Below are 24,370 nucleotides of genomic sequence, written 5' to 3'. Positions count from 1 at the left end.
AATGGTCTTTTTTTCAAACCCTTCCTCAGTTTCTAACAGTCTCACTGTCAAACGAAAAAAATTATATAAACGAAGAAAAAAGGGAAAAAACGAAGAACGAACGGACGAAGACGATCGTCGATTCTTTCACATTTTGCTGAAGACCATCGTCGATCGATTCTCTCACGTCTGTTGGTGATATCACTTTTTCACCTAAGTCCAAACGAAGGGGGAACTACCGACCGAACTGGGATTCTGGGAAGGGGCCGACTGTGCCACTGTGTTCGAGTCTTCGAGGAATATTTAATCAACCACTGCGGCACTGCCTTTCAAGAAATAAGAAACCAACTATCCTTTCAAGTTTCAATTAGACAATGTCAATGGCTGTGCTTTTTGGAGAGAGAGAGAGAGGGTTTCTCTTTTGTTTTCTGGGTCCATTTGAAAGAAAGGAAAAAGTAAATTAGGACAAAACTTAAAAGGAAGGCAGCCAAACGAGCCAACGAGGCTAAGCACTAATGAAAGAAATATTTTTCAAATGGCTATGTTTAAACAAATTAAACTCACTTTAATGGATGTTTTTTTTTTATCCGCAACTTTAATGGATGTTCAAATCACGTAAATATCTAGTCGAGCTAGGTGGGAAAAATTAGGGCTTTTTTTATTCTCCACTTGATTTGAGCTTATTGAAAATTGAAATGCAGGACCAGTATATGCTAGTATAATACACACTGTGGAGTCTTAGAGTATATTTCCCATTCGCTTGCGACTTGCGAGGCTTCAAATTGGTAAGTATTCTCTTATTATGCAGAGCCCTGGCTAGTGGTGCTTAGATTTGTACGTATGTTGTTAAATGCAGAGCCCTGGCTGGTGGTGCTTAGATTTGTACGTATTTTGTTAAATGCAGAGCCCTGGTGGGTGGTGCTTAGATTTGTGTTGATTTAGTTGACATTGGTTGGTGTGCTTATGTAACGCCCCGAATTTTGGGTACGTTAAAAAGACAATTTTTATTGAAAATTGAAATAGAGTCTAAGAGTTTGGCTCATTATTACATCTCAAAAGTCTTACAAGAGTACTTTAAAACAAACAAAGAGGAATCTAGGGTTCCTAACTACTGCTCCGCTTCTTCCTCCATCCGGGCTAGCTCTTCGGCTCCAAATGCCTCCAAGGTGTAAAGTTCACCCTGTTCATCTATGAGGTCTGACATATTATACCGGCGTCGCCACCAATATAATAAGTCAGGGTCACCAAAAAGGCAACACCGTGAGCTACAACGCTCAATAGAATAATCCAAACCCTCTAACCCTTAACTTACAACTATACAACATATAGTCAAAGATTTCCACATAGCATGCTTATCTAATCAATTTAACTAACAACAATGCATCCGTATTCGAAAAATCAATCAACGTTGGTGTCCAAGATTTATGAGTTTCTCCTACGTGACTCCTCGTAGACCGTGTCAATATTTTCCACGTATCGCCTTTTCAAAAACCGTTTTTAACACATCCAACCTCGGTTCCGCCGTTCCGGGTTCCCGAGTATCCTCACAATGGTTCCGCCGTCCCGGTTTTCCATTGGCACACATTGCATTGGCTCCGTAATGCGGATAACCAAGCCACACACCCAACCTCGGTTCCGCCATTCCGGTCTTCCGAGTATCCTCACAATGATTCCGCCGTCCCGGTCTCCCATTGGCACACAAAACACACACCACACAATGGGCTACTACGTCCGGCCACATTGCGGTTTCCAAAACATTTCATATATACTTTTCAAAACACGCCTTTTCATAAACCACACCCTAGATGTCATATTTCTATTTTCTTGATTTCCGTGTCTCGTTCTCATGCATGGACTCCGTGATGGGACTTTTTCATATACGATATCATTCATTGTAATATTCAATCTAGCAAGATCCTCATTTCCAAACTACTTGACATGCTTGAATCACTTAATAACGAACATCATGCATTTCATTCGTTTCCAACAAAAGATAACATTATCTACTTCAAATAAAATGATTAAAGTTACTTCCTAATGAACTTATATTTAGAGCTAGGGTACAAAACTACTTCATATTTGGGATAGTAGACAAGGATAACTACCATTCTTCTTGGCGGTGGTCGGCTACGAAGATTTGGTCGTCGGTTTTGGAATTCAGCGGCGTAACGGCGTCGGTTTGCTTCGAAAGGAAAAGAGTTGTACTTTCTTTTCCTAGAAATAACTTACTAACTTTAACTAAGCTACTTTAAGGATCTAGAAGTGGTTTTGAAAGTGGTTTGGTGGTTTCTCTCAAGAACTTTCAAGAACACAAGAAAACTAGAACTTTGGAAGCAAGAACACTTAGAATTTCTAGAGACAAGGAAGAGCAATGGTTGGAGGTGTGAGTTCAAAGCTTGGAGTGAGCTTCTATTTATAGGCAAACTCTCCCTCTCTCTCTCCTTTGGCCGGCCCCCCTCTCTTTCTCTCTAAGTCTCACTTTTCTTTCACATGTCAAGGTTGATTGAAAGGTTGGAGGCTAATTGGTAGGCTTGCATGGCTAGGTTAGTCCTTGGATGGGATTTTGGAAGATTTGTTGGAAGATTTGGAGACAATGGTACACGATTCTTGTGTTAAACAATTGAAAGATGCACAAAGGAGGACAATGGAGTTAAGATTTGGCTAGGAAGAGAAATCACCAAAGATTTGAAGTACATTGGAAGACCAATGTCAAGGTACACATCAATCCTTCTTCTTTCTCTCCCTCTCTCTCCCTCTCGGCTCCTCTCTCCTCTCTCTTCCTCTCGGCTCCTCTCTCCTCTCTCTCTCTCTCTCTCTCTCTCTCATGTACTAGCTATATACATATATATGTACTACAATGCAAGAGTAAAATATATGTACTTTTGTACAAAAAGATCAAGTAGTCTTTAAAAGGTCAAGATTTTTCTCAATAAACTAACAAATGGGTACATGTGTACTAAGGCAAATTACATTATCCAAGTACTTATATAATATACACATATGTACTAATGTACTCTAGGGTTAAAAATGTTCAAAAAGGTCAAGATTCTCTCTTTAAACTAATACAAAAGGTACTAGTACTTAATTAATATAATAGTGTACTTTGTACTCTCGAAAATCTTAACAAAATATTAGTTTAATAGGACTAATACTTAGTTGACAAGACTACTCTATGGACCAATGGATAATAAATCCCCTAACGGTTATTAACCAAGGAATAATAAGGTACGAGTACTTTAAATAATAAATTAAGTCTTTTAAAAAGACTACATGTCCTTAGTAAGTACACATGTATATATATATATATATATATATATATATATATATATATATATATATATATATATATGTACTTAACCAAATATAATAATGGAATGGCTTTGGTCCAATGGGTAAAGATTACCCTAACAATCATTGTTCAATGGACAATCGTTACTAGGGTACTTTTATAGTAAAATAATCAAAAAGTACTTCCAAAGAAATTATAAAAGTCTATTTCTTAAAAGATAATAGTACTTTGTTCAAATCTTTCAAAAATTCTTTTAATATAAAGAATTGGGTTTCTATTACCCAATGAATAATAGTTCCCCTAACATTTATCGTCCAAAGGATAAAGAATAAAACCAAAACAATAAAAGAAAATAATTAAACAATTTCTAGACTAGGGTTTGAAAAGGTTCAAAAGGTTCAAGATGGGCAAAATGGTCCATCTACGGTTAGGGATAAGTAAGTAGGTGACTTCCTAGTTTGGTTTCTCCAACAAGTCGGTTAGAAGCTAACTAGACTTGCTAAGTAGGACTTAAAGGTCAAGAAACGATCTTTGAGGGTCTAAAGTGCAATTATGACCAACTACCGAAAAATCAAAGCAATCCAAGCAAATTAAATAATAACTTGAATAATAAATAACTTTTTATTTATTAAAATTCAGAGTTATTACAGCTTAAATTTAAAAATATTTGATTTATTATCGGTTAGTGCATCATTAATAATAATGTTATAAGCTTCTTTTTTTAATTCTTACTTAGGTGCATCATGCCTAAACGTCAACTATCTGGTCATCAGAAAAGAATAAAGAAGCAAAAGACAGAAGCATTAATAAATTCTCAAAAAGGGGCTATTAAAAAGTTCTTTTCAAGCAACGAAAATGTACAAAGTTCAGTCGAAGAACACGAAAATTTGGTGATTGATGTCGCTGAAAACTTGGAGAATGAAGAACAAGTAGAAGAAGAATGTGGGGATTTGGGCAGTTCTTTTCAAGCAACGAAAATGTACAAAGTTCAGTCGAAGAACACGAAAATTTGGTGATTGATGTCGCTGAAAACTTGGAGAATGAAGAACAAGTAGAAGAAGAATGTGGGGATTGGGGGGGGGGAGGAACTCTATCAATGCATCAATGAGAGCAATAATGAAAGTTCGAGGGATGTCAATCAAAATGAAGACTTGAATGTTGAATGCTCTCCTGTGAACATTGATGATCCATGTAATTGGGATAACATGGATCAAAAATTAAGGGACTTATTGGTTGAAAGAGGTCCCGTAAGAAGAAATGGTGATGCTACCTTTCCTAAGGATGACAATGAGAAGAGTAGACATTTCTCTTCTGTGCACTATATTCGCCATTTACCCAATGGAGAGAAACATGATAGAAAATGGTTAGTATATTCGGAGGCCTTGAATAAAGTATTTTGCTTTTGTTGCAAATTATTCAAGAATGAAGGAAACAAGACTCAATTGGCCAATGATGGATTTCAAGATTGGAAAAATATTGGTGATAGGATTAAAAGTCATGAAACTAATTGGGAGCACCTCACGTGCATGAACAAATGGATTGAGTTAGAGAGAAGATTTCAGAAGAATCAAACAATTGACAAAAGTGTTCAAGAATGAGTCATTAAAGAGAGGGAACATTGGAGAGGGGTATTACTGAGAGAAATTGCTCTTGTGGAAGCACTTGCACAGAATAATCTACCATTTCGTGGAGAAAATGAGAAGATTTACCAAATGAATAATGAGAATTTTTTATGTTTTATTCAAATGATGGGAAAATTTGATCTAGTAATGCAAGAGCACTTGAGGCGAATTGAAAAGGGTGAGATTCATAACCATTATCTCAGTCACAAAATTCAGAACGAGTTGATACAGATGTTAGCGGCGGAAGTGAAGAGTAAAATTGTTTCAATAATCAAAGACGCTAAATATTATTCAGTTATACTTGATTGTACCCCGGATGTAAGTCATGAAGAACAAATGTCCCTTGTCGTACGATGTGTGGATATTTCAACAAGTCCAATAGAGGTGAGGGTGAGTGAATTCTTTTTAGAATTTTTGAAGGTGGATGACACGACGGGATTGGGACTATTTTGTGCACTTCAAGAAGTATTAGTTAGCCTTCAACTTGATATTGGTGACTTAAGGGGACAAGGTTATGATAATGGCTCTAACATGAAAGGGAAAAATAAGGGTGTGCAAACAAAGGTACTTGAAGTAAATCCAAGAGCATTCTATACCCCATGTGGTTGCCATAGTCTCAATCTTGTTCTTTGTGATATGGCCAACTCTTGTTCTAAAGCAAAAATATTTTTCGGAGTGGTACAACGTCTATATGTGTTGTTTTCCTCTTCAATCCAACGATGGGCAATTTTAAAAGACAATTTGAAAGATGTGAAGGGTCTCACGCTTAAGACATTGTCACAAACACGTTGGGAAAGTCGCATTGAAAGCATCAAGCCGATAAGATACCATCCCTCAAAACTAAGAGATGCTTTGGTAGACTTGGCGAACGACAAGACGACAGAGTCGATAGCACAAAGTGAAGCTAAATCCCTTGCAAAGACCGAACTTGAGAATTTTGAATTCTTGTTTGCCATGGCTATTTGGTACAAGTTGTTGTTTGCTGTTAACATTGTGAGTAAGTTTCTTCAAAGTGAAGATATGCGCATAGACCTTGCTATCGAGAAATTAAAAGGCCTGATTGATTATTTTGAAAACTACAGAAAAGTTGGTTTTGCGGAGGCAATGGTTGATACTACCGAAATGGCGAATGAAATGGGGATTGAACCTAAGTTTGTTGAAAAGCGCATCATTCAAAGAAAGAAGCAATTTGATGAAGATGTTACGGACGAGGTGACACACTCTGCTGAAGAATCAATGAAAGTGAATTACTTCTTGGTAATTGTGGATAAAGCTATTTCTTCCTTCATAGATAGGTTCCAACAATTTGAAGTGTATGAGAAAAATTTTGGTTTATTGTTTGATTTGGAAAAGGCGAGTTCAAGTGATGAATGCTTGAAAAATCATTGTACCAACCTTGAAGAAGTTTTAAAGCATGGCGGGGTTTTTGATATTGATGGGAGAGATTTGTTTGTGGAGTTGAAATGCTTGAAACAAGTATTGCCAAAAGGAGTGCAGAAACCAATTGAAGTGCTCAATTTTATTAAACTTATGGTGGACTCTTTCCCAAATGCATGGAATGCGTATAGGGTGCTTTTGACTATACTGGTTAGTGTTGCCTCGGGAGAAAGAAGTTTTTCAAAGTTGAAGTTGATCAAAAATTACCTTCGATCAACCATGTCACAAGAAAGACTAAATGGGTTAGCCATGTTATCAATTGAAAATGACTTGGTGAAAGAGGTGGATTATACAAATTTAATTGATAGTTTTGCTTCTAGAAATGCAAGACGAGTAATATTCAAGTAACACTCATGCGTTCTTGAGAAAATATGTATTTGCCTATTTGGAGACTTTCTATTTTGTGTTCGTATATAATAATTAGTAGAACTTTATATTGGTTTGGCTTTTGTGTATTGTGATTGTTGCTATAAAAATTGTTAAGTATTATTTTTTTAAGGGCACACTTTTTTTTATTGGCCTTGGGCACCTAAAACCCTTGGGCCGGCCCTGTACCTATATATAATATACACAATCAAAGCCTTGCCGTAGAAGTCTAAATTAACACAATAGTAAATATCCAAAAAATGAAAAATTCGAGGCACATTCCTAACATTGACAAGGAGCATTATTCTTAGCTCCATTACTGAATTACAAGTAACTGGCTATTGCTATCTTGACATGTGACCTATAAGAGTCAATAGCAGCATGGACTGCAGTTAATTCATATACAGTGGTAGGAACTAGGAACACGATTAGTGGAGGAGGGGCAAACTTTTAACAGTGGTAGAAAATGGACCTTGTGAAGAGTATTTTGGAGCAGAATAGTTTGAGGACATATCAAGGAGTGGTTCAAATCCTCTGTTTTGCCAAGGTCCCTAGAAAACAGAGGTCATATGAGAGGTTACTGCAACCAATTCTTTGATAGAATTATTTGGTTTTGTTAGATCGCAGAAACACGTTACGAAAAATTGCATGCGTGAGAGCATCACACGTGTGCATTTACTAGTTATATATATAAATGCTTCAAGATATAAAACATGTATTCAGTAATTGCAGGGTAGTTCACTTCTCTTTTTCTTTTTCCTTTTTTTGAACTTTGTGCGACATTACAAAAATTCCTAAAAAGGTTTGAAGTTGTGCTGAATGAAGGGCATGAAACCTATAAAGCACCGATAATCTGCCTGGGAGCAGGGACGGATTCAGAAATGTCGTTTAATGGGGACACCTTATTAATCATAGTAGCGAAAATTTATTTTTTTAGTTAACCACAATAAGACCGTTACATAATTAAGACATGCAATACAAACTATAAAAATATATAACACATACTTTCACTTAAATTATGTAAAAATAAGAACAAAATCACAGACAAAATTTGAGAGTATGTTTTACATGCACATCGACAAGTTTTAGAATGATCGATATAGTTTTATTAATGATATTATTTTAAAATATTGCTCTTAGACGGTTAAAAATAAGTACAATTAAGAAAGAATCGATTCAAGTAGACAAATAGTTCGAAAATCAACAAGTATAAATGCATCATATGACAAAATTGAAACATAAAACTAGTTTTATATGTATATTTTTAAGATATACGCACTTGTTTATGTGTAGTAGCACACTTAATTTTGTAATTTTGCGAAATATACGAAAATATAACAAAATCATTTTAGTTTCGAGCGGGGCACGTGCCCCCACGTGCCCCCCTTTCCCTCCGTCCCTGCCTGGGAGTCGTGTTTGTATCATGCCCGTAATCGATATTAATACTTCTCAAATAGTCGTGCTGATCACATTTTGAAAATGTATGCACAATTGAAGTAACTTTTTAATTTTTTATTAACAAATATTTTTCGAAACTAAACCGTTGGCGCACAATCTTTCTTGAGCTTGTGCCACTTCGTACATGGTTTTGGAGTAAAATTTTTCGGAATAAATGGAAGCATAGATTTCATTGCTTCTTTTTACAGAGGAAAATACTAATAGCAGTGCTCTGTATATAATACCATCCTTGTGATAGATAGAGATTTTATATCCTCAATTACTTATCATCTCATAGGTGCAAACAAGTAATTACTTGTATGCAATCTTTTTTGCATACAAGATTCAAGTCATCCACTACTCATGCCTCTCATAGATCGCCGCTTCCTCAAGAGAGTGAAATGCAGCTCGAGAAGCCAATGTTCCAATAATGAATAGCACGGCAAGGCTGTCGCAATGGCAATGGTTTTTCGAATCCGTCGGCTTTGGTAAGAGCTAGGACTGATAAGCTATGAGTGGGTTGATTCTCTGATTTCTGCATTGCGCCTGGGCTTTATATCGATTATCGAGCTTGAAACATTTGTCAGAATGCATACTATGCTACTAGGTAGCAGTGAATTTTGTTTTCAATTTTAAGATTCCTTTAGAGCTTCCGCAATGTAATAATCAAAAGTGAATACTCAAAACTTACCACGTCAGCTTTTGATTATTTATTTAGAGGGTTGCTAAAGTTAGTAATATGAAGTCGCACATTGTTACTTTTGATTATTCAAATGCCCAAATTTTATTATTGGTTAGGAGGTTGCTAACTTTGATTATTACAATGTGAGCAATTTTTTTAAGCACAAATTGCTAACTTTAGCAATATTTTGATTTTGATTATTACATTATGGATAGGGGTGTAAACGAGCAGAGCCGAACCGAGCTTCGACGAGCTCGAGCTCGACTCATTTACTTAACGAGCCAAAACTTCAAGCTCAAGCTTGGCTCGAGCCTTAACGAGCCAAAACTTCCAGCTTGAGCTTGGCTTGAGCCTTAACGAGCCGAGCCCTTAACGAACTGAGCTTAGTCATTTACTAAACGAGCCTCCCTTAACGAGCCGAGCTTTTGTCTCGAGCTCGGTTCATTTACCAAACGAGCCGAGCCTTAACGAGCAGAGCTCGTGAACTGCTCGGTTCATTTACAGCCCTAATTGTGGATGCTCTTAGTGCCTTAGTAAACTGATCAGAATTGGATTGGACTCAACAGTGAACAGAGTAACATTGCTTGATCGAATGTACTTAGACTACTATCCATGACTTCGGCAAAAGTGCAGAAGACAACAACAACAATCCGTTCTCATGTCTAGCAAGGGAATCTTAGAACCCATATGAAGACGAAGGGCTCAACGAGCCTACTCTGGGAGATTTTTGGGATAGCATGACCCAAATAATTACAGAGCAACTATCCTCAAAAAAGGAAAAAGGACACATGGATTAACTAAACTGATCAAGACAACCAGTCAATCATTAGATACTTGACACATGACAAAAATGTCATCAGAAGCTGGCTTTGGATAGATAACACTGAACATTAGCTGTAACACATAGTTATCTTCTTTTGATTATTGTTACTCGATGAGGCTTATTAAGGGACAAGAAAATATGACAAAAAAGTAGATAATGTTTTGATAGAACTTACATACAAAACATTATGCCCTCATGGGAAACAACATACCCTCATCCTGCATTTTATCACGACTGTGTATAAGTTCTTTCACACAAAAACAATAGTACATTGCTACTCCCTGCCAAAATAATTAACAAGCTTTTGAACTTCCTGTGGCAAATTGGGTACGTTACTACGATATGGGACATATTTTGTGTTTGCAAAAGGTATCTGTAGTAATTCTGTACCTTGCAATCATGACCTACTACGATACATCTTCTGAAGTTTCACAAATCTGAGGTCAAGCTAAAAGTATTAGTTGTAGAAATGATTCTTCTTTCACCCATGAACTCTTAGAAATTAGATAATTTTTGTGTTATGTGTTCAAAATGTATGCACTGCTCTCACACGGAGCTATGAATTTGGACCATTGTTATTTTTCACACGGTTGGAAAGCGTTTGCGTAGACCCGTTTAACCATTCTATTGGAACTATGATATGTAATGGTATGAATTAAGTACTAAGAGCTAGAGAATTGTCATTGCAAGTCATCGCTCTGAAAGGACATTTTATTTAGCAAACTGAAAGGACATTTTTCACACACACAAAAAAAAAAACATAAAACAAAGGGAAAATAAATACTGTAGGACAGTATCCATAAGAAGCAGCCAAAGCAATTATGTAGCATCACTTGTAACGCAAAATTTTAAGCCACGAGGTATTTTAAGGCCAATAACACCGCAATTACCTACGATTAAAGAAATAAAAATGATTAGAATTGATGGGACAGTTCAATGCACTTAACTTTAACACATAGGTAAGAAGCTACAGAGCTAAAAAATTCAGTTCCAAGAATCAAAAAATACGGGGAAAAAAAAATCATGTGCCCAAACTTAAACGTGTGAAATCTAAGATTCCAGTATGTTGAATAGGAATTTGCAAAATTTGGTTGCATAAAATATTGATTCTGTGGTATTTTCAAAATGTTTTGAAGTTAAAACTGTAACTTGAATATAGCTGATTTAGTTTCTCCTTAAGTTTGCTGAAGAAATAGAGTTTTACCTCAAGAATCTTAGAATGACAAAAAAATAGAACAAAAAACAAACGCAAAAATCAGTTAATTGCGGTGTTATGCAAACTTCAGAATGCTTTTGTGTGTGTGTGAGAATAGGTCAAGCTTCAAAATGTTAATGTTTGGAGATGGGCTATAAAGGAGGATTGCTGGCCTAGTACAGAGTTTAAATAGCGTAGTAAAAAATGCAGGCATTGTGGAGACAATTGAAAACGTAAATGGTTCATACCTAGTCATGGTCATACTTCAACTCTGATCCATTTTCCATCTCCAAGAAGAGTCTTCTTGGATGCATGCAACCGAGTAAGAACCTCATTCATCACCGGTCGATCTCTAGGAAGTTCTTCTGAGCAGGCAATCCCAACATTAAATATTGAAATCAAGATCTCCCGAATCTTGTGACTTCCAGTGAATCTTTGGCTACGACCATTGTTGATGCTTGAGCTTGCCTGCCCTTGTTCTATTTGTTGAAGCAATGTTGGATCAACAATGCTCTCTACTTGTTCAGGCAGAGCTATCTTAGCAAAGTTGTGGAGAGACATACCATTAATAAACATGCTATCAGTAGGTCTCTTGGCTGTAAACATCTCCAATACAAGGATTCCGTAACTATACACATCACCGGATGTTGATACTTCATTTCCCATACCATACTCTACAATTTACGGGGTGAAAAAATGTAATTACAATTTTGAAGAATTCTGGATATGTGAATATGGTAAAGATTTTGGGAAGTAAAGGAAAGCCAAAAAGTGCTGAGAAGTTCATTTACCTGGAGCCATATAACCAATAGACCCCTTTATGCCAATGGAACTTGATTGATTTGTAGATGAAGTACAAATAGTATCTCGAAAGAATCTTGCTAGCCCAAAATCAGCTACACGTGCAGCCATTTCTTCATCCAAAAGAATGTTGTTGGGCTTCAAATCACAGTGAACAATTGGTTCTGAGATATGATGGTGGAGATAATCAAGTGCAGAAGCGAAATCAATTGCAATGTTTAACCTTTGAAGAAGATTTAAACTTTTTGACTCATTATGCACCCCATGTCCATTCTCATTTGGATGCAACCACTCCTCTAGGCTTCCATTGACCATGAATTCATAAACGAGAGCTTTGAAATCATTGCCTTGATAGTCAACACTTGAACATGCTGTGAGCACCTTAACAAGGTTTCGGTGTTTGATGTTCTTCAAGGCTTTACACTCGGCTATGAAACTCTTGGAAGCTCCAGCGGCTTGAAGATTTAGTACCTTAACTGCAACAACTTTTCCTCCATGATCAATGATTCCTCTATACACTGAGCCAAAGCCACCGACGCCAATCAAATTGGCCGGTGAAAAACCATCTGTAGCTTTAAGTAGATTTTGGTAGGACAGTTCAAGAAACGAGTTCCCTAATAATCTGAAAGAAGACACACTCGTTCTTTTTCTAAACAAACAGCGATAGAGGAACCACAACATCAGACTTAGTCCTAGAAGCCCACAAGCTATCGAGATTATTAAAATCATGGTAAGAGAATATCTTTTCTTTCTAAACCCTTTGGAGTTGCAACTTTGCAGCTCCAATTTAGCTATACCTCCACAGAGCTTATTGTTTCCCTTGACAGAAATTGCAGTCGCATTCGCATATATGCCTCTTTCCGGTACCACACCTTCAAAATCATTGAATGACATATTCAATTTTTGCAAGAAGTGAAAGTCCTCGAAATAGTCGGGGATTTGTCCTGAGAAATTGTTCTGAGAAATATCTATTTCCTCCATACCTTTCAAATTACTTAAAAAGAAAGGAACAGTTCCCGAGAATTTGTTTCTCTCCATGTATATCAATCTCAGTTTTACACAGCTGCCAAGACTGCTTGGAATTTCACCGGATAACATGTTCTTAGAAACATATAGTTCCTCTAGGTTTTTTAAACTTCCAATTTCAATCGGAAGAGAACCAGTCAAATTGTTTCGAGAAATGTTCAAACGCAATAACGATGAGAGGCTCATAACTTCTCTGGGTATGGCACCAACAAGATTGTTTTGATGGAGTCTTAGTTCCACCAACATTTGGCATTTCCCCAGACTTGAAGGGATGCTTCCATGAAGATTGTTTTGAAAAAGTCTAAGAATTGATAACCTAGTTAAATTTCCAACAAACGACGGGATGTCCCCGTAGAATTTGTTATGAAAAAGACTCAAAATCTCTAGCTTTTGAAGCTTCCCAATATCAGCAGGAATTTGACCCGTCAAACGGTTGAGGGACAAACTAATACCTTGTAAATTGACCATATTCCCGATCCCCGTTGGGATGCTCCCAACTATTTTATTGTCTTCTATTTCCAAAAAGACCAGATTAGTTGAGAAATTGCTGATCGAATTGGGCAATAATCCTCCAAAATTGTTCGTGCCCAGAGATAGATAATTAAAATTTGTAGCATTGGTTAAAGAATTGAGAAAACTCAAGTCATCAACTTTCCCAGATCCGAGATGATTTTCAAACAAGATTAATCGCCCAAGATTATTCAACTTCTCCAAATGAGGCACTTTTCCGATAAACTTGTTTAATGCAAAACCAATGTGATATAATTTGGTGGCATTAGATATGGATATTGGAATAGATCCAGTAAATAAGTTCAAGCTAACTTCAATGAACTCAAGATTAGGAAGAATATTTCCAAGTTCCGAGGGAAGCATACCTTGAAGTTGGTTACCCCCCACATTAAAGTCGGTGAGAGAAGACACATTAAGGATTGAGGAAGGAATGGTACCAACCAATCTATTCTCTCCCAATTCAAGAGCTTCTAGCTTTTTCAGTTTTCCCAGGGCATATGGAATGCTCCCACCAATCCTATTTCCTTGCACGAAGAAGACAATCAAAGACGATAGATTACCAAAAGCAGAAGGAATTTCTCCAACTAGATGGTTATAATGAATAGTCAGTAGCTGTAGCTTAGATAGGGAACCAAGCTCCACGGGGATTTTCCCCGATAATATATTTCTACCAAGGTAAAGGACAATGAGGTTAGAGCAACCAGATATGTTGGTGGGAATTTCACCGGTAAATGAATTGTTAGCCATAGCTAGCTGTTGAAGCCTTTTCAAACGGCCAAGTTGTGGTGGGATTTCATGGCTGAAGCTGTTGTTAAATATTGATAGTTCCTTAAGAAAGCTCAGGTTTCCAATGTGAGGCGATACGGACCCCACCAATTTTCGATGATCCAGGTTCAACCCAGTGACCCTCGTGGGGTGGCGGCGGCCACATGTTACGCCAACCCATTGGCAGAAGTGGATGGATTCGTTCCACGAGTTGAGAGTTCCAAAAGGATCCCCTGTGATTTGGGCCTTGAACGAGAGGAGGGCTAGTCGGTCGGTCTCGTTCTCGCCACGAACAGAGTCGGCAACTGAAGCCGAAAGCAAGAGAGTAAGGAATAAGGACCATGAAAATAGCAGACCCATCTGGTGATGGAGAAGGTGTTAGAACACTAGCACAAAAAACTGCGGTTTCAATTGGTTAAATCTAACAGTCTAAATCAAATTACAGTAATAAGAAAAAGACAGAACATGCATATAAAACTAGATATTAAATTATTTACACCACCGGTGTAAACAATTGTTTTATCTAAATCAATTACGTTGCATCATGTCATCATGTTTTATTAATTGAGACTGCTGTTTTGATAACGTGAGGCAATGTAATTAATTTGGAAGAAACATATATATATTTACACCACTGGTGTATATAATTTATTTTCATAAAACTATTGGCAGAGTAATCTAAAATTGAGATCATAGACTGATGGCGAAATATTGAGGAAAAGAGTGAAAGAAAAGCTGGCCTGAAACACAATCGGGAGGCGTGATACACTATCTTAAAGCCAGTAGTCCTCCCCTATGTAAAGGTGATGACGGATTATAATGGCTCCAAAATTCGAACCGAAATGCTGTCAAGCTTCCTCTTCCAATGGTAACCCCCAGAGGATTATGTGAACAAAGCCACGTAGCATTTTTGGTAGAAAACTTGACTGTGAGAAGGTGAGATAGTGCTGAAATGTTACCCAAGTGGAAGTGAAAGAATGAGAGAAGTGGGTTTTCTCGGTGATAGAAAAATGAGAACATGAGGCACTATATATAGAGCTTTGGCCAAACATTTCCACGGCTAACGACATAAAATAAAATAAAAAAAGGTGATTTGTTTGTAATGAGCCGATGAGCCAAACGGCTAAATGGGAATAACTAGCATTATCTATATCTATACTTCTTTCTATTTATCTATATTATACATTAAAGCAAAGTGGTCATTAATAAGGAGGGCTCTCATCGCGACAAATGACAAAATTTGATTGGATGAAAAGATAATTAAAGTTAAATAAATATTTTCCAATAGGTTAGTATAAATAAATTCTCCAAAGAAAAGGAAAAAAATAAGAAGAAAGGAAAGTAACATGGTAATGATTGAACTTTATCAAGAATGTATAGCATTTGTAGTGGGCCGAATATGCTGTTCAGCGAAAGGCCGGGTTAAAGTCTTTGATTCTGTCTGAGCTGATCGAGGCATTGACCAGGTTGCTAGGTCCGGTCGGGCTTAGTTCGGCACAAATGTGATGTTCAGACAAGAAGTTATGAACGATCAGCCTATCCGCCTATGTTGAGGTTGACACTCAAGCTCTCTTATGGCTCAGACACGGTGGTTCAGCTAGCTCATAGTAAGGTCGAGTCAAGCATCGAACTCTTAGGTTTGGATAAATAGGCTCGGCACGACAACATTCGGATATGGAGTATCTAACCGCCAGTTTATAAAGAGGTCGACGCTCCTTGCTATGGTTCGGACAACCCGTTCCCGTATTGAGGTTGATGCTCCTTTCTACGGTTCAAACATTAAGGGTTCGGCCACTATCGCGGTGCTAGGCGAAAGCCAGGCCACAAGTCACGTTGTATCCAAAGCACGTGGACTTACATTTGAGCTTTTAGGCTCGGCAACGAGGTTCAGCTATGATAGTGCGTGCTCGGCGGGCAAGTGAGGGCTGTTGGTCCATCAGCAATACACAGGCTCGTTTGGAGGCGATATAAGGATTAAGGGTATTATTTATGAATGAGGGATAAAATAGTAAGGGGTATTGGTTAACAAGCGATGACGCAAATTGATGTGATGTTTATGGAGAGAGATTAAATAGTAGTTGGTTTTGATGAGGTATTAAAAATGGGAGGATAAAATAGTACTTGGTTTGGATAAGGGATAAAATGGGGGATAAGATTATTTTGTAGTTGAAATGGAGGAGGATGGGATATTATTTTGGCATTATCTGGGGGTATTAATTAATAACACCCCGAAACCCACCCATAAATAATCCCCCCGTAGGGGATATTAGTCGGTACAAGAGGGTGGAAACCTAACACCCCTGCGTTTTTGGGTTGCCAAACCAGGTGATAAGTTTGGGCCCACAGTCTTAGGAGGGGGGAAAACTAATACCCCTTCTTAATATCCCATCCAAACGAGCCCTATAGAGTCGCTACGATCAGTTTAGTGCTCTGACACTAGGCATAGCGGTAAACATTACTACCATCGGTCTAGTGCTCGAACACTAGGCACGGCGGTGAACATTATGCCAACTCGTTCACATGCATATAACCATCTTATTTGGTATGATGAAGGTGTCATCCGAGTGGTTATGTGAAGAGCACGAGCACACATGGGTGCGCCTTCTCATGCAAAAGACTCTTGGCAACCTTATCGATCTGTTACGTCAGTTGGCGTCAGCCGAAGCGTGCTTGGCACGTGTTAGTACTTGGGGAGCAAGTAAGGATGCTCTATATAAAGGAAGCTAAGCAATCCTAAAGAGGTACATCATCTCCTACCCTCAAAACCCTAATGCTTTAACCTCTTGCTCCGCACTATCTCACTCTCACGCCGGAGGACCATTCCGGAGTCCCTCCGGTGTGGTTTGTTAGTTGTGTTTCACTATGCAGGCAAGGCAAACCCAATCGCTAACTAGGAGGCTCAGGCGAAGGGCTAGGCAAGAACCCATCCATCCAAACTAGAGGCTCAGGCTAGGTAACCAGATCTTGATCGAGAGCCCCACAAAATTAAAAAGATAATATACGACTTCAATTGGTAAAATTCCTTAAGAAATTATTCCTTTATATATAGGAGCCATTGGTAAAAAGGAGATGCTAGAGGCACATCAATTTGTCACACCTCAACCACATCCCTCTCACATAAATGTGGGTCCCTAGCTCATGTTAATGGACCGGATCCGATCCGAATCTGATAACGTCGATCCGGTAATCCGATAATCCGAATCCAATAATCCAAATACGGATCGGATCGGATTAAATCCGTTATCAATCCGATCCGAACTTTATTTAACCTTTTTTTTTTTAAAATACTGTAAATTTTTTATTTTGAAAAAAAAATGTTCAAGAAGTTGTATTTTTATTTTTTTTGGAAAATATTTTTTTTTTTTGCTAAAATTTTTGAAGTAAAAAAGTTTTTGGATTGGATTCGGATTTTCAGGTTGGATCCAAATTTTTTGGATTCGGATTATCACTATCGATATCGGATTCGAGTCTTATCGGATTCGGATTTGTTGGATCCAGATCGGATCCAGTCCATTGACAGGCCTAGTTGGAACTAAGCTCTCGGCATCCATTATAGCTGGAGAAAGGCATAATAATAAGTCTGGGATTAGTACCGGCAAAAAAATCTGGGATTAGTAAATTGGAGCAAGAATCCAACTGTAGTGCAAGTGGGGAGGCAAACTATGTGTATTTAAGGATAAATCAATTGAAAGGTAGCTGTAATTCCCTCCACGACTTAGTAAACGCGGACCGACCATTTGTTGACTGCAGTGGCCTGAATCACATTATTTTCATATTCATATTGTAATACAATAAATATTTTATACGTATATATTGCTACTTGTAAGATTTGAATAGAAAACGATATTGTATGTGTGCATAGCCATGGTTTAATTTTATACATTCAAACTGAAAAATGATTGATAACAAAAAGAAGAAGAAGGGATTTTCACCCCACACATGTAAAAAATTTAAGAATTTCCACTCAAACGACTTGTAGGAGTCAATTCCATAGAATTATTATGCGAGAATATTTAGAGTTGTGCAGGAGTCCGGGTCCCTACTAGCATCTCTTTAAAACTGTCGATGAATGACCACGCTTTCGTTGATGAACTTTTTTCTTTTGTTTTTTAACCACGCTTAACACTATAATGTAGGGCCCTGGAATTCAACTCCAAGTCGTGGTGTTGCCTACTTAAGTGATAATGGTACCCTGAGCATCTCCAATAGGTGTTTTAAAATGTTTTTTTTTGGTCATATAATATACATGTTTGTGGGGGATTAATATGTTAGTCAAATGGGGGGTTCAGAGTCTATCTATTGGCTTGAACCCCAAACTTGCGTCTCGTGGGACTCGAACTTAGGTCACCACTGGAGAGAGAAATGAGACAACCAACTTGACAAGCTTAATTAATACCATTAATTAGTTTGTTTGTTTTTATACCACACGGTAGGACGTCAGTTCATTAGTAAGTTAAATTACTATGAGGGGCTACCGTTGTTCCATCAACTCGAACTCACAATTTCACCCTCAGGACTCCAACCCAAGGGGAAAGATTATGAGCCAAGGCCAAAGGTCCACCATTAATTAGTTATGAGTAGTGAATATTTGAGTTTGTTTAGTGCTCCAATGGGAGTACGTACTACCTATTGTGTTAGTGTGTCTTAGTTTGAAAGTGTTTTAGAAAGTTGGCTAGCTTTAAGGAAGGTCATAACGAGCAATGCTAGGTACCTCGAAAGTACCCAAAATGAGTAATCAATGCTCTAGATTCATTTTGTTTGGACCATTGATTACTCATTTTAAGATATTTCCGGAGTACATAAAATTATTTTATACCCCGAAAATACACTGAAATGAGTAATTCAATTCACTTATGGTAGTCCATATTCACTTCAATTTAAAATGAATTTGGACCATTGATTACTTATTTCGGGTACATAGAATTATTGGGTCTTAAAAAATAAGGAAGGGGAGAGAACGAGAGAACATGAGAGAGAAGCTTGTAAATCATGAAGAGGAGGGAGGAGAAGAGAGAATGAGAGGGGAACTGGAACACTTTTTAGAGTGCATTTTGTTCATCCTCCTTAAAAGGGGGTGAATATTACCCTCCTTCCTATTGGTTGAAATGATGTAGGTCTCAACCATACAATACACTTTTTGGTAAGCATTACATCATTTTGTAGTGCAATCCACATACTTTGTGATGGGATCCATACCATTTCAACCAATAGAAGGGAAGATAATGTTCACCCTCTTAAGTTGAGGGTGAACAAAACTCAACTCATTGCTCATGCTTCTCAGACGTTGACGCCTCTTGAAGAGAGCGATATGTAACTTGACAAACCAATGTTCCCAAGATGAATACTTGATCGTGGCCTAAATTAATGTCCCCATTAACGGTCCCTAATTTATCTTGTTACACTTGTTTAGTGTATTACTTGGAGTTTATTACTCGCTTTTCTTGTTTCAGTACTTACGGATAATAGTATACATTCCAACCATTGGATTCAATAATTGCGAAGTCGATCCAAAAATGCGAGCTTACAGAACTCCACGACTTCGTAAATACGTAAGGACCATTTGTTGACCATAGTGGCAGACACGGGATTTGTATTTAGTATGGACTTGAATCAGGTGTTTTTTCATATTCATAATAATTATTTTATACATAAACATTGCTACTTGGAAGGTCCGAATAAGAGATGGTATTGTGTGTAGCCTTGGTTTAATTTTACGCACGCAACCTGAAAAAGGATTGATAAATGAATTTGTTAGAGATTTTTCTTCCCTAGATGTCGAAACTTTAAGAATATTTTTCCGCGTAAAGGACTTTTTTTCGACGAACCACTCAAAGGACTTGTAGGAGTCAATCCCATAGAATTTATACGCGAGAATATTTGGAGTTATGCAAGGGTCGGGTCTCACTTGCATCCCCTTGGGACCACCTCTGGATGACCGGATTAGTTTTGGATGGATATATAATACGGGGAGATATGGTTGAGTTTTGGAGGGAATGACACAGCCGAGAGGTAGGAAAACTGGAAGAGGACCAATACCAATAGGATGGCATAAGTCAAGTCTTCCTATGGGACAAAACACGGTGCAATTATTGAGGGCAAAGCTTTTGTTGATAAGCAATCGAATGGTCTGAACGCTTCGATCCCTTCTGTTTCTCCACACTTACCACTATAATGCAGGGCCCCGGAATTCAACCTAAATTTCATTTTAATCAAGTCTATAGTTTCTATTCTTTTCACGCAATCCTATTGTAAAAGTTTGTTTTGGTACATCAGTCACGGCATTTCCGAAAACACCCATTTGACTGCAAGAACTGAAGTTTAGGGATGCATCATTTGGTTTAATTAAAAGGGAGATGCCGCCGATTTTTGCCCTTTTCGTTTCATTAATTCTGTGTTCTCTTTCACAAAGGCCATCAGCACAAGCTGTAGCATCGAGATATCACCATCTCCTTCATTATGATATCACCGCTCATGCTGAATTTACTCCTTGTATAATAGAATAACAAACTTTTTTCCAATAAATGCCCAAAGGTTTGAGCACGTCTAGTGATGAAGTAGTTAAAGTGGAACAACTTCTTGTCTACTGCCAGCATAAACTTGTTCAAATTACGTGTAACGGAGATACTATCACATTTGTTTTAATAACTTAGGGTATCCGTGATAGCTTACCCGCACCTTGAGACTAATCATTAGGAGACCCATCCCACAATCCGCTAGATGAAGCTTGATTAAAGCTGGGACAAAGCCCGTATGGGCTGGCCCTACAAGATTTGGTAACACTTACGAGAGAGGAAGCAAACCCCTCAGTCTCTACCTTCAACCACGAGGCAAACCCTTGTGGTTACATCGTCCCTCACACTTGGCACTTGATATTACCTTCTAGCCATTAGAAGTAACCACATCAACTAGTGAACTCTATTATGAATCAATGTAACCAACAGATCCAACATCAACTTTTCTTTGCATATTCGTGTTTTTTCCCAAGAAGATGTCCTCCTGGCCTACTTCTTAATTACAATTAAGGGGAGATACATAAGCTCATTGCAGATGGTCAAGATCCAGCAGATGGTATTAGCTGTTCCCAGCAATAAATCAATGATCATATCAGATTGTCGATCTAATCCAATGTTTTGCCCTGGAATTCAATTCCAAGACGTGGTGTTGAGTACTTGAGTTGTTATGGTACCCTGAGCATCTCCAATACTATCCTATGTGTTATTAGTGTGTGTGTTAGTTTGGAAGTGTTTTCGAAAGCTCGAGAGACTAAGTTGGTTTAATCAAATTACGAAGGCAAACTTTGGGATGCTTTATTTGGGGAACTAGCATTCTTGGGATGCCTTGAATATGTTGTACCGCTTCTCCTTCTCAGCAGCATCCATAACAAGTCATCCATTCGTCATGCTTCTCCGACATTGACGCCTCTTGAAGAAAACGAGATTTAACTTGAGAAACTAATGTTTCCAAGATGAATACCTGATTGGGGGGGGGGGTGGGTGGTGGTGTGTGTGTGTGTGTTGCATAAATGTCCATATTAACGCTCCCTAATTTATTCTTTTTACGCCCATTTAGCGTACTACTAGGAGTTTGAAACTCGTTTTTCTTGTTTCAGGATTTGCGGATCATTGTATATATTTCAACCGTTGATTCAATAATCACAGAGTGGATCTAAAATTTGAGCTTGCAGAACTTTTCACTACATGCAAATTGGACCATTGACACGAGGGCTCCGGCTATGATGCTCCCAAGTTTGGGAGCATCATGCTCTCAATTCGCTTTCCCTTATTTTATTGTAAGTATTGTTAGCAACGTGTGGTAAGTATAGTCATCAAGTATAGTAAGTGTTTTTTAGAAAGTGTAGCAATATAACATAGTAAGTGTTGCTTTAAAAAATGATATATAAAACCTATGTTTGTGGTAGGTAATACTACATTTTTTTGGTCCAAATTTCTTAAAACCATCTCGTCTTTAACAAATTCACCCTACTTTTTGTGAGTAGTTTTGATCTAAGGGCTATAATTCATCTACTTTTCAATATAAGGGTTCATATTTAATGAGAGCATTATGGATTCAGGGATCCTGTAGGGCGGGGCGACGTACAGGCCCTATAGGGCGCATTCGGGCCATCCATCTTGGTAATGGAAAGCTCTGGTTTTAACCCAAACAATGGACGGTTCGAATCAATAAGAGTTTAGATTAAATATGAGCCGTCGGTGTCAAAATGGACGGCCAGATCAACTGCCCTACACGCCCTGTAGTGCCTACCGCATTGCAGGAATCCCCAATCCGAGCATCATACTCCCATAGCACTAGGATGCATGCATGGTAGGACGCGAGCCACTAGAAAAAGCAATTGCTAGTTCAAGTCCAGTTGTAAAGTAAGTGAACAATAGTACAAATTACGGATGTGAAAGAGACTTTAAGATGTGAAAAAGACTTTCCACTGCTCAATAGTACAAATTAAGGATGTGAAAGAGACTTTAAGATGTGAAAAAGACTTTCCACTGCTCAATAGTACAAATTAAGGATGTGAAAGAGACTTTCACTGCACTTTAAGATGTGACAGAGACTTTCCACTGCTCAATAGTACAAATTAAGGATGTGAAAGAGACTTTAAGATGTGAAAGAGACTTTCCACTGCTCAATAGTAAAAGAACAAATTAAGGATCTGGACGTGAAATATCTTTGAGAGCTGATTGGCCTCCTTACAGGAGTTGAAGTATTGAATAGATCGGCCGAAAATTAGGAAATTTATTTGGGCAAATTTCACTGACCTCCCCTGAGGTTTTTGACACGAACAAAAACCTCCCCTGAGGTTTCTGAAATGACATTGCCCTCTCCTCCTTTACCTGACAATACCAAGGGACCCCCCCTCTGTTACCAGCACGTTAGAAAATGGATGGAAAAGGTGATGTCAGTGTAGTATACTTTTTACAATATCTATATTATCCTCACCAGACTCTTTCCTCTCATTTATAAAATATAAAATACAAACACCATTACTCTTTGAGTTTTTGTCCTTATTTAAAAAGATTCACATTTATTAATTTTCTGTCAAACTTTTGTGAATTATTGGTTCGTCTCGATAAGAGGAATTGAAAAAGTAAAAAATTAAGACTTTTACCAAATATTTTGAGAAATTCAATATTTTTGGTAAAAGTAATAATTTTATACACTTTTGATTCCTCTCATTGAGACAAACCAATAATCCATAAAAATTTAACGCAAAACTAGCAAATATGAAAAAAATTCAAATATGAACAAAAACCAAAAAACCTAAAAATCTCACAAACAAGCCCGCACGAAAAAATTCAAATATGAACAAAAACTAAAAGCCTAAAAATCTCACAAACAAATCCCGTAAAAACCAAAAACCTAAAAATCCCACAAACAAGCTCGTACCCTCCATTGCCAGCAGTTTAGAAAATGCACATGTGCAAAAATACATACATTTCTTTGTGGTTTTTGCTCCCTCCTAGTGTTATTAAGTTTAATGTTGATGGTGCTACTGGTAGAAGCAAGGGATTTGTTGGTATTGGGACTGCGGCTCGTGATGATTTGTGTAACGCCCCCAATTTTGGGTACGTTAATAAGGCATTTTATTACATAAATAAAGAGAGTCTGGCTCATTATTACATCATCAACAAAGGGGTACATTTATTCAACAAGGGAGGAAGCTAGGGTTCCTAACTACTGCTTCGTCTGCTCTTCCATCCTAGTGAGCTCCTCGGCTCCAAAAGCCTCCAACGTATACAGTTCTCCCTGTTCATCTATGAGGTCTGACACATTATACCGGCGTCACCACCAATATAATATGTCAGAGTCACCAAAAGGTAACACCGTGAGCTACAACGCTCAATAGGAAAATCCTTACCCCAACCTTAATCTTATAAAGAGTACATAACAATGTATAACAATCACACATCCACATTCGATATTCATCTACCGTTGGTGTTCGTGATTTTCTGAGTTTTTCCTACGCGACTCATCGTAGACCGTGTCACCATTTTCACATACCAATCAACATTTCCCAAAAATCATTTGTTTAACACACCCAACCTCGGTTTCGCCGTTCCGGGTTCCCGAGTATCCTCACTATGGTTCCACTGCACCGGGTTCCCATTGGCACACAGAACTTGCATTGGCTCCTCTCCACGGATAACCAAGCCATACCTCACCATGGTTCCGCCGGTCCGGGTTCCCATGGGAACGCAGACAACCTCATAATGGTTCCGCTATTCCGGATTTCCATTGGAACACACACAAAATCCACACCACACAATGGGCTACCACGTCCGGCCACATTGCAGTTTCCAAAACATTTCACCCTTTCAAAACACAACTCTTTATTAATCACACCCTAGGTGTCATGTTTCTACTTCCTCGGTTTCTGTGTCTCGTTTTCATGCATAGATTTCGCGGTAGGACTTTTCACATAAAC

At 38.0% G+C, this 24,370-nt stretch overlaps 4 protein-coding genes and 1 pseudogene across 4 annotated transcripts; 2 read left to right on the top strand and 3 right to left on the bottom strand.

The window, feature by feature from the left end:
* The first annotated feature begins 4,011 nt into the window (after positions 1-4,011).
* Positions 4,012-4,866, top strand: LOC131328602 (uncharacterized). The gene is made up of 2 exons (XM_058361528.1): positions 4,012-4,280; positions 4,392-4,866. Exons 1-2 carry the CDS (start codon positions 4,012-4,014, stop codon positions 4,864-4,866), a joined length of 744 nt encoding a protein of 247 aa, XP_058217511.1.
* Positions 4,867-5,016: 150 nt separating this feature from the next.
* Positions 5,017-6,675, top strand: LOC131328601 (uncharacterized). Its single transcript, XM_058361527.1, has one exon. It carries the CDS (start codon positions 5,017-5,019, stop codon positions 6,673-6,675), a length of 1,659 nt encoding a protein of 552 aa, XP_058217510.1.
* A 3,637-nt stretch (positions 6,676-10,312) lies between these two features.
* On the bottom strand, positions 10,313-13,671 carry LOC131330122 (probable LRR receptor-like serine/threonine-protein kinase At3g47570). Its single transcript, XM_058363608.1, has 3 exons — positions 13,533-13,671; positions 11,622-12,253; positions 10,313-11,504 (listed from the first exon to the last, which is right to left on the bottom strand). Exons 2-3 carry the CDS (start codon positions 11,944-11,946, stop codon positions 11,089-11,091), a joined length of 741 nt encoding a protein of 246 aa, XP_058219591.1. The 5' UTR covers positions 11,947-12,253; positions 13,533-13,671; the 3' UTR covers positions 10,313-11,088.
* Positions 10,313-24,370, bottom strand: part of LOC131330118 (probable LRR receptor-like serine/threonine-protein kinase At3g47570) — a 36,283-nt pseudogene continuing 22,225 nt past the window's right edge.
* Positions 11,987-14,997, bottom strand: LOC131328600 (receptor kinase-like protein Xa21). The gene is made up of 2 exons (XM_058361525.1): positions 12,054-14,997; positions 11,987-12,012 (listed from the first exon to the last, which is right to left on the bottom strand). Exons 1-2 carry the CDS (start codon positions 14,290-14,292, stop codon positions 11,987-11,989), a joined length of 2,265 nt encoding a protein of 754 aa, XP_058217508.1. The 5' UTR covers positions 14,293-14,997.

The sequence above is a fragment of the Rhododendron vialii genome, chromosome 6a (genome assembly GCF_030253575.1).
Source record: "Rhododendron vialii isolate Sample 1 chromosome 6a, ASM3025357v1".
Classification (NCBI taxonomy): Eukaryota; Viridiplantae; Streptophyta; class Magnoliopsida; order Ericales; family Ericaceae; genus Rhododendron; species Rhododendron vialii.
Note: the sequence above shows the minus strand (reverse complement) of the source record. Positions and strands in the feature narration are given on the sequence as shown.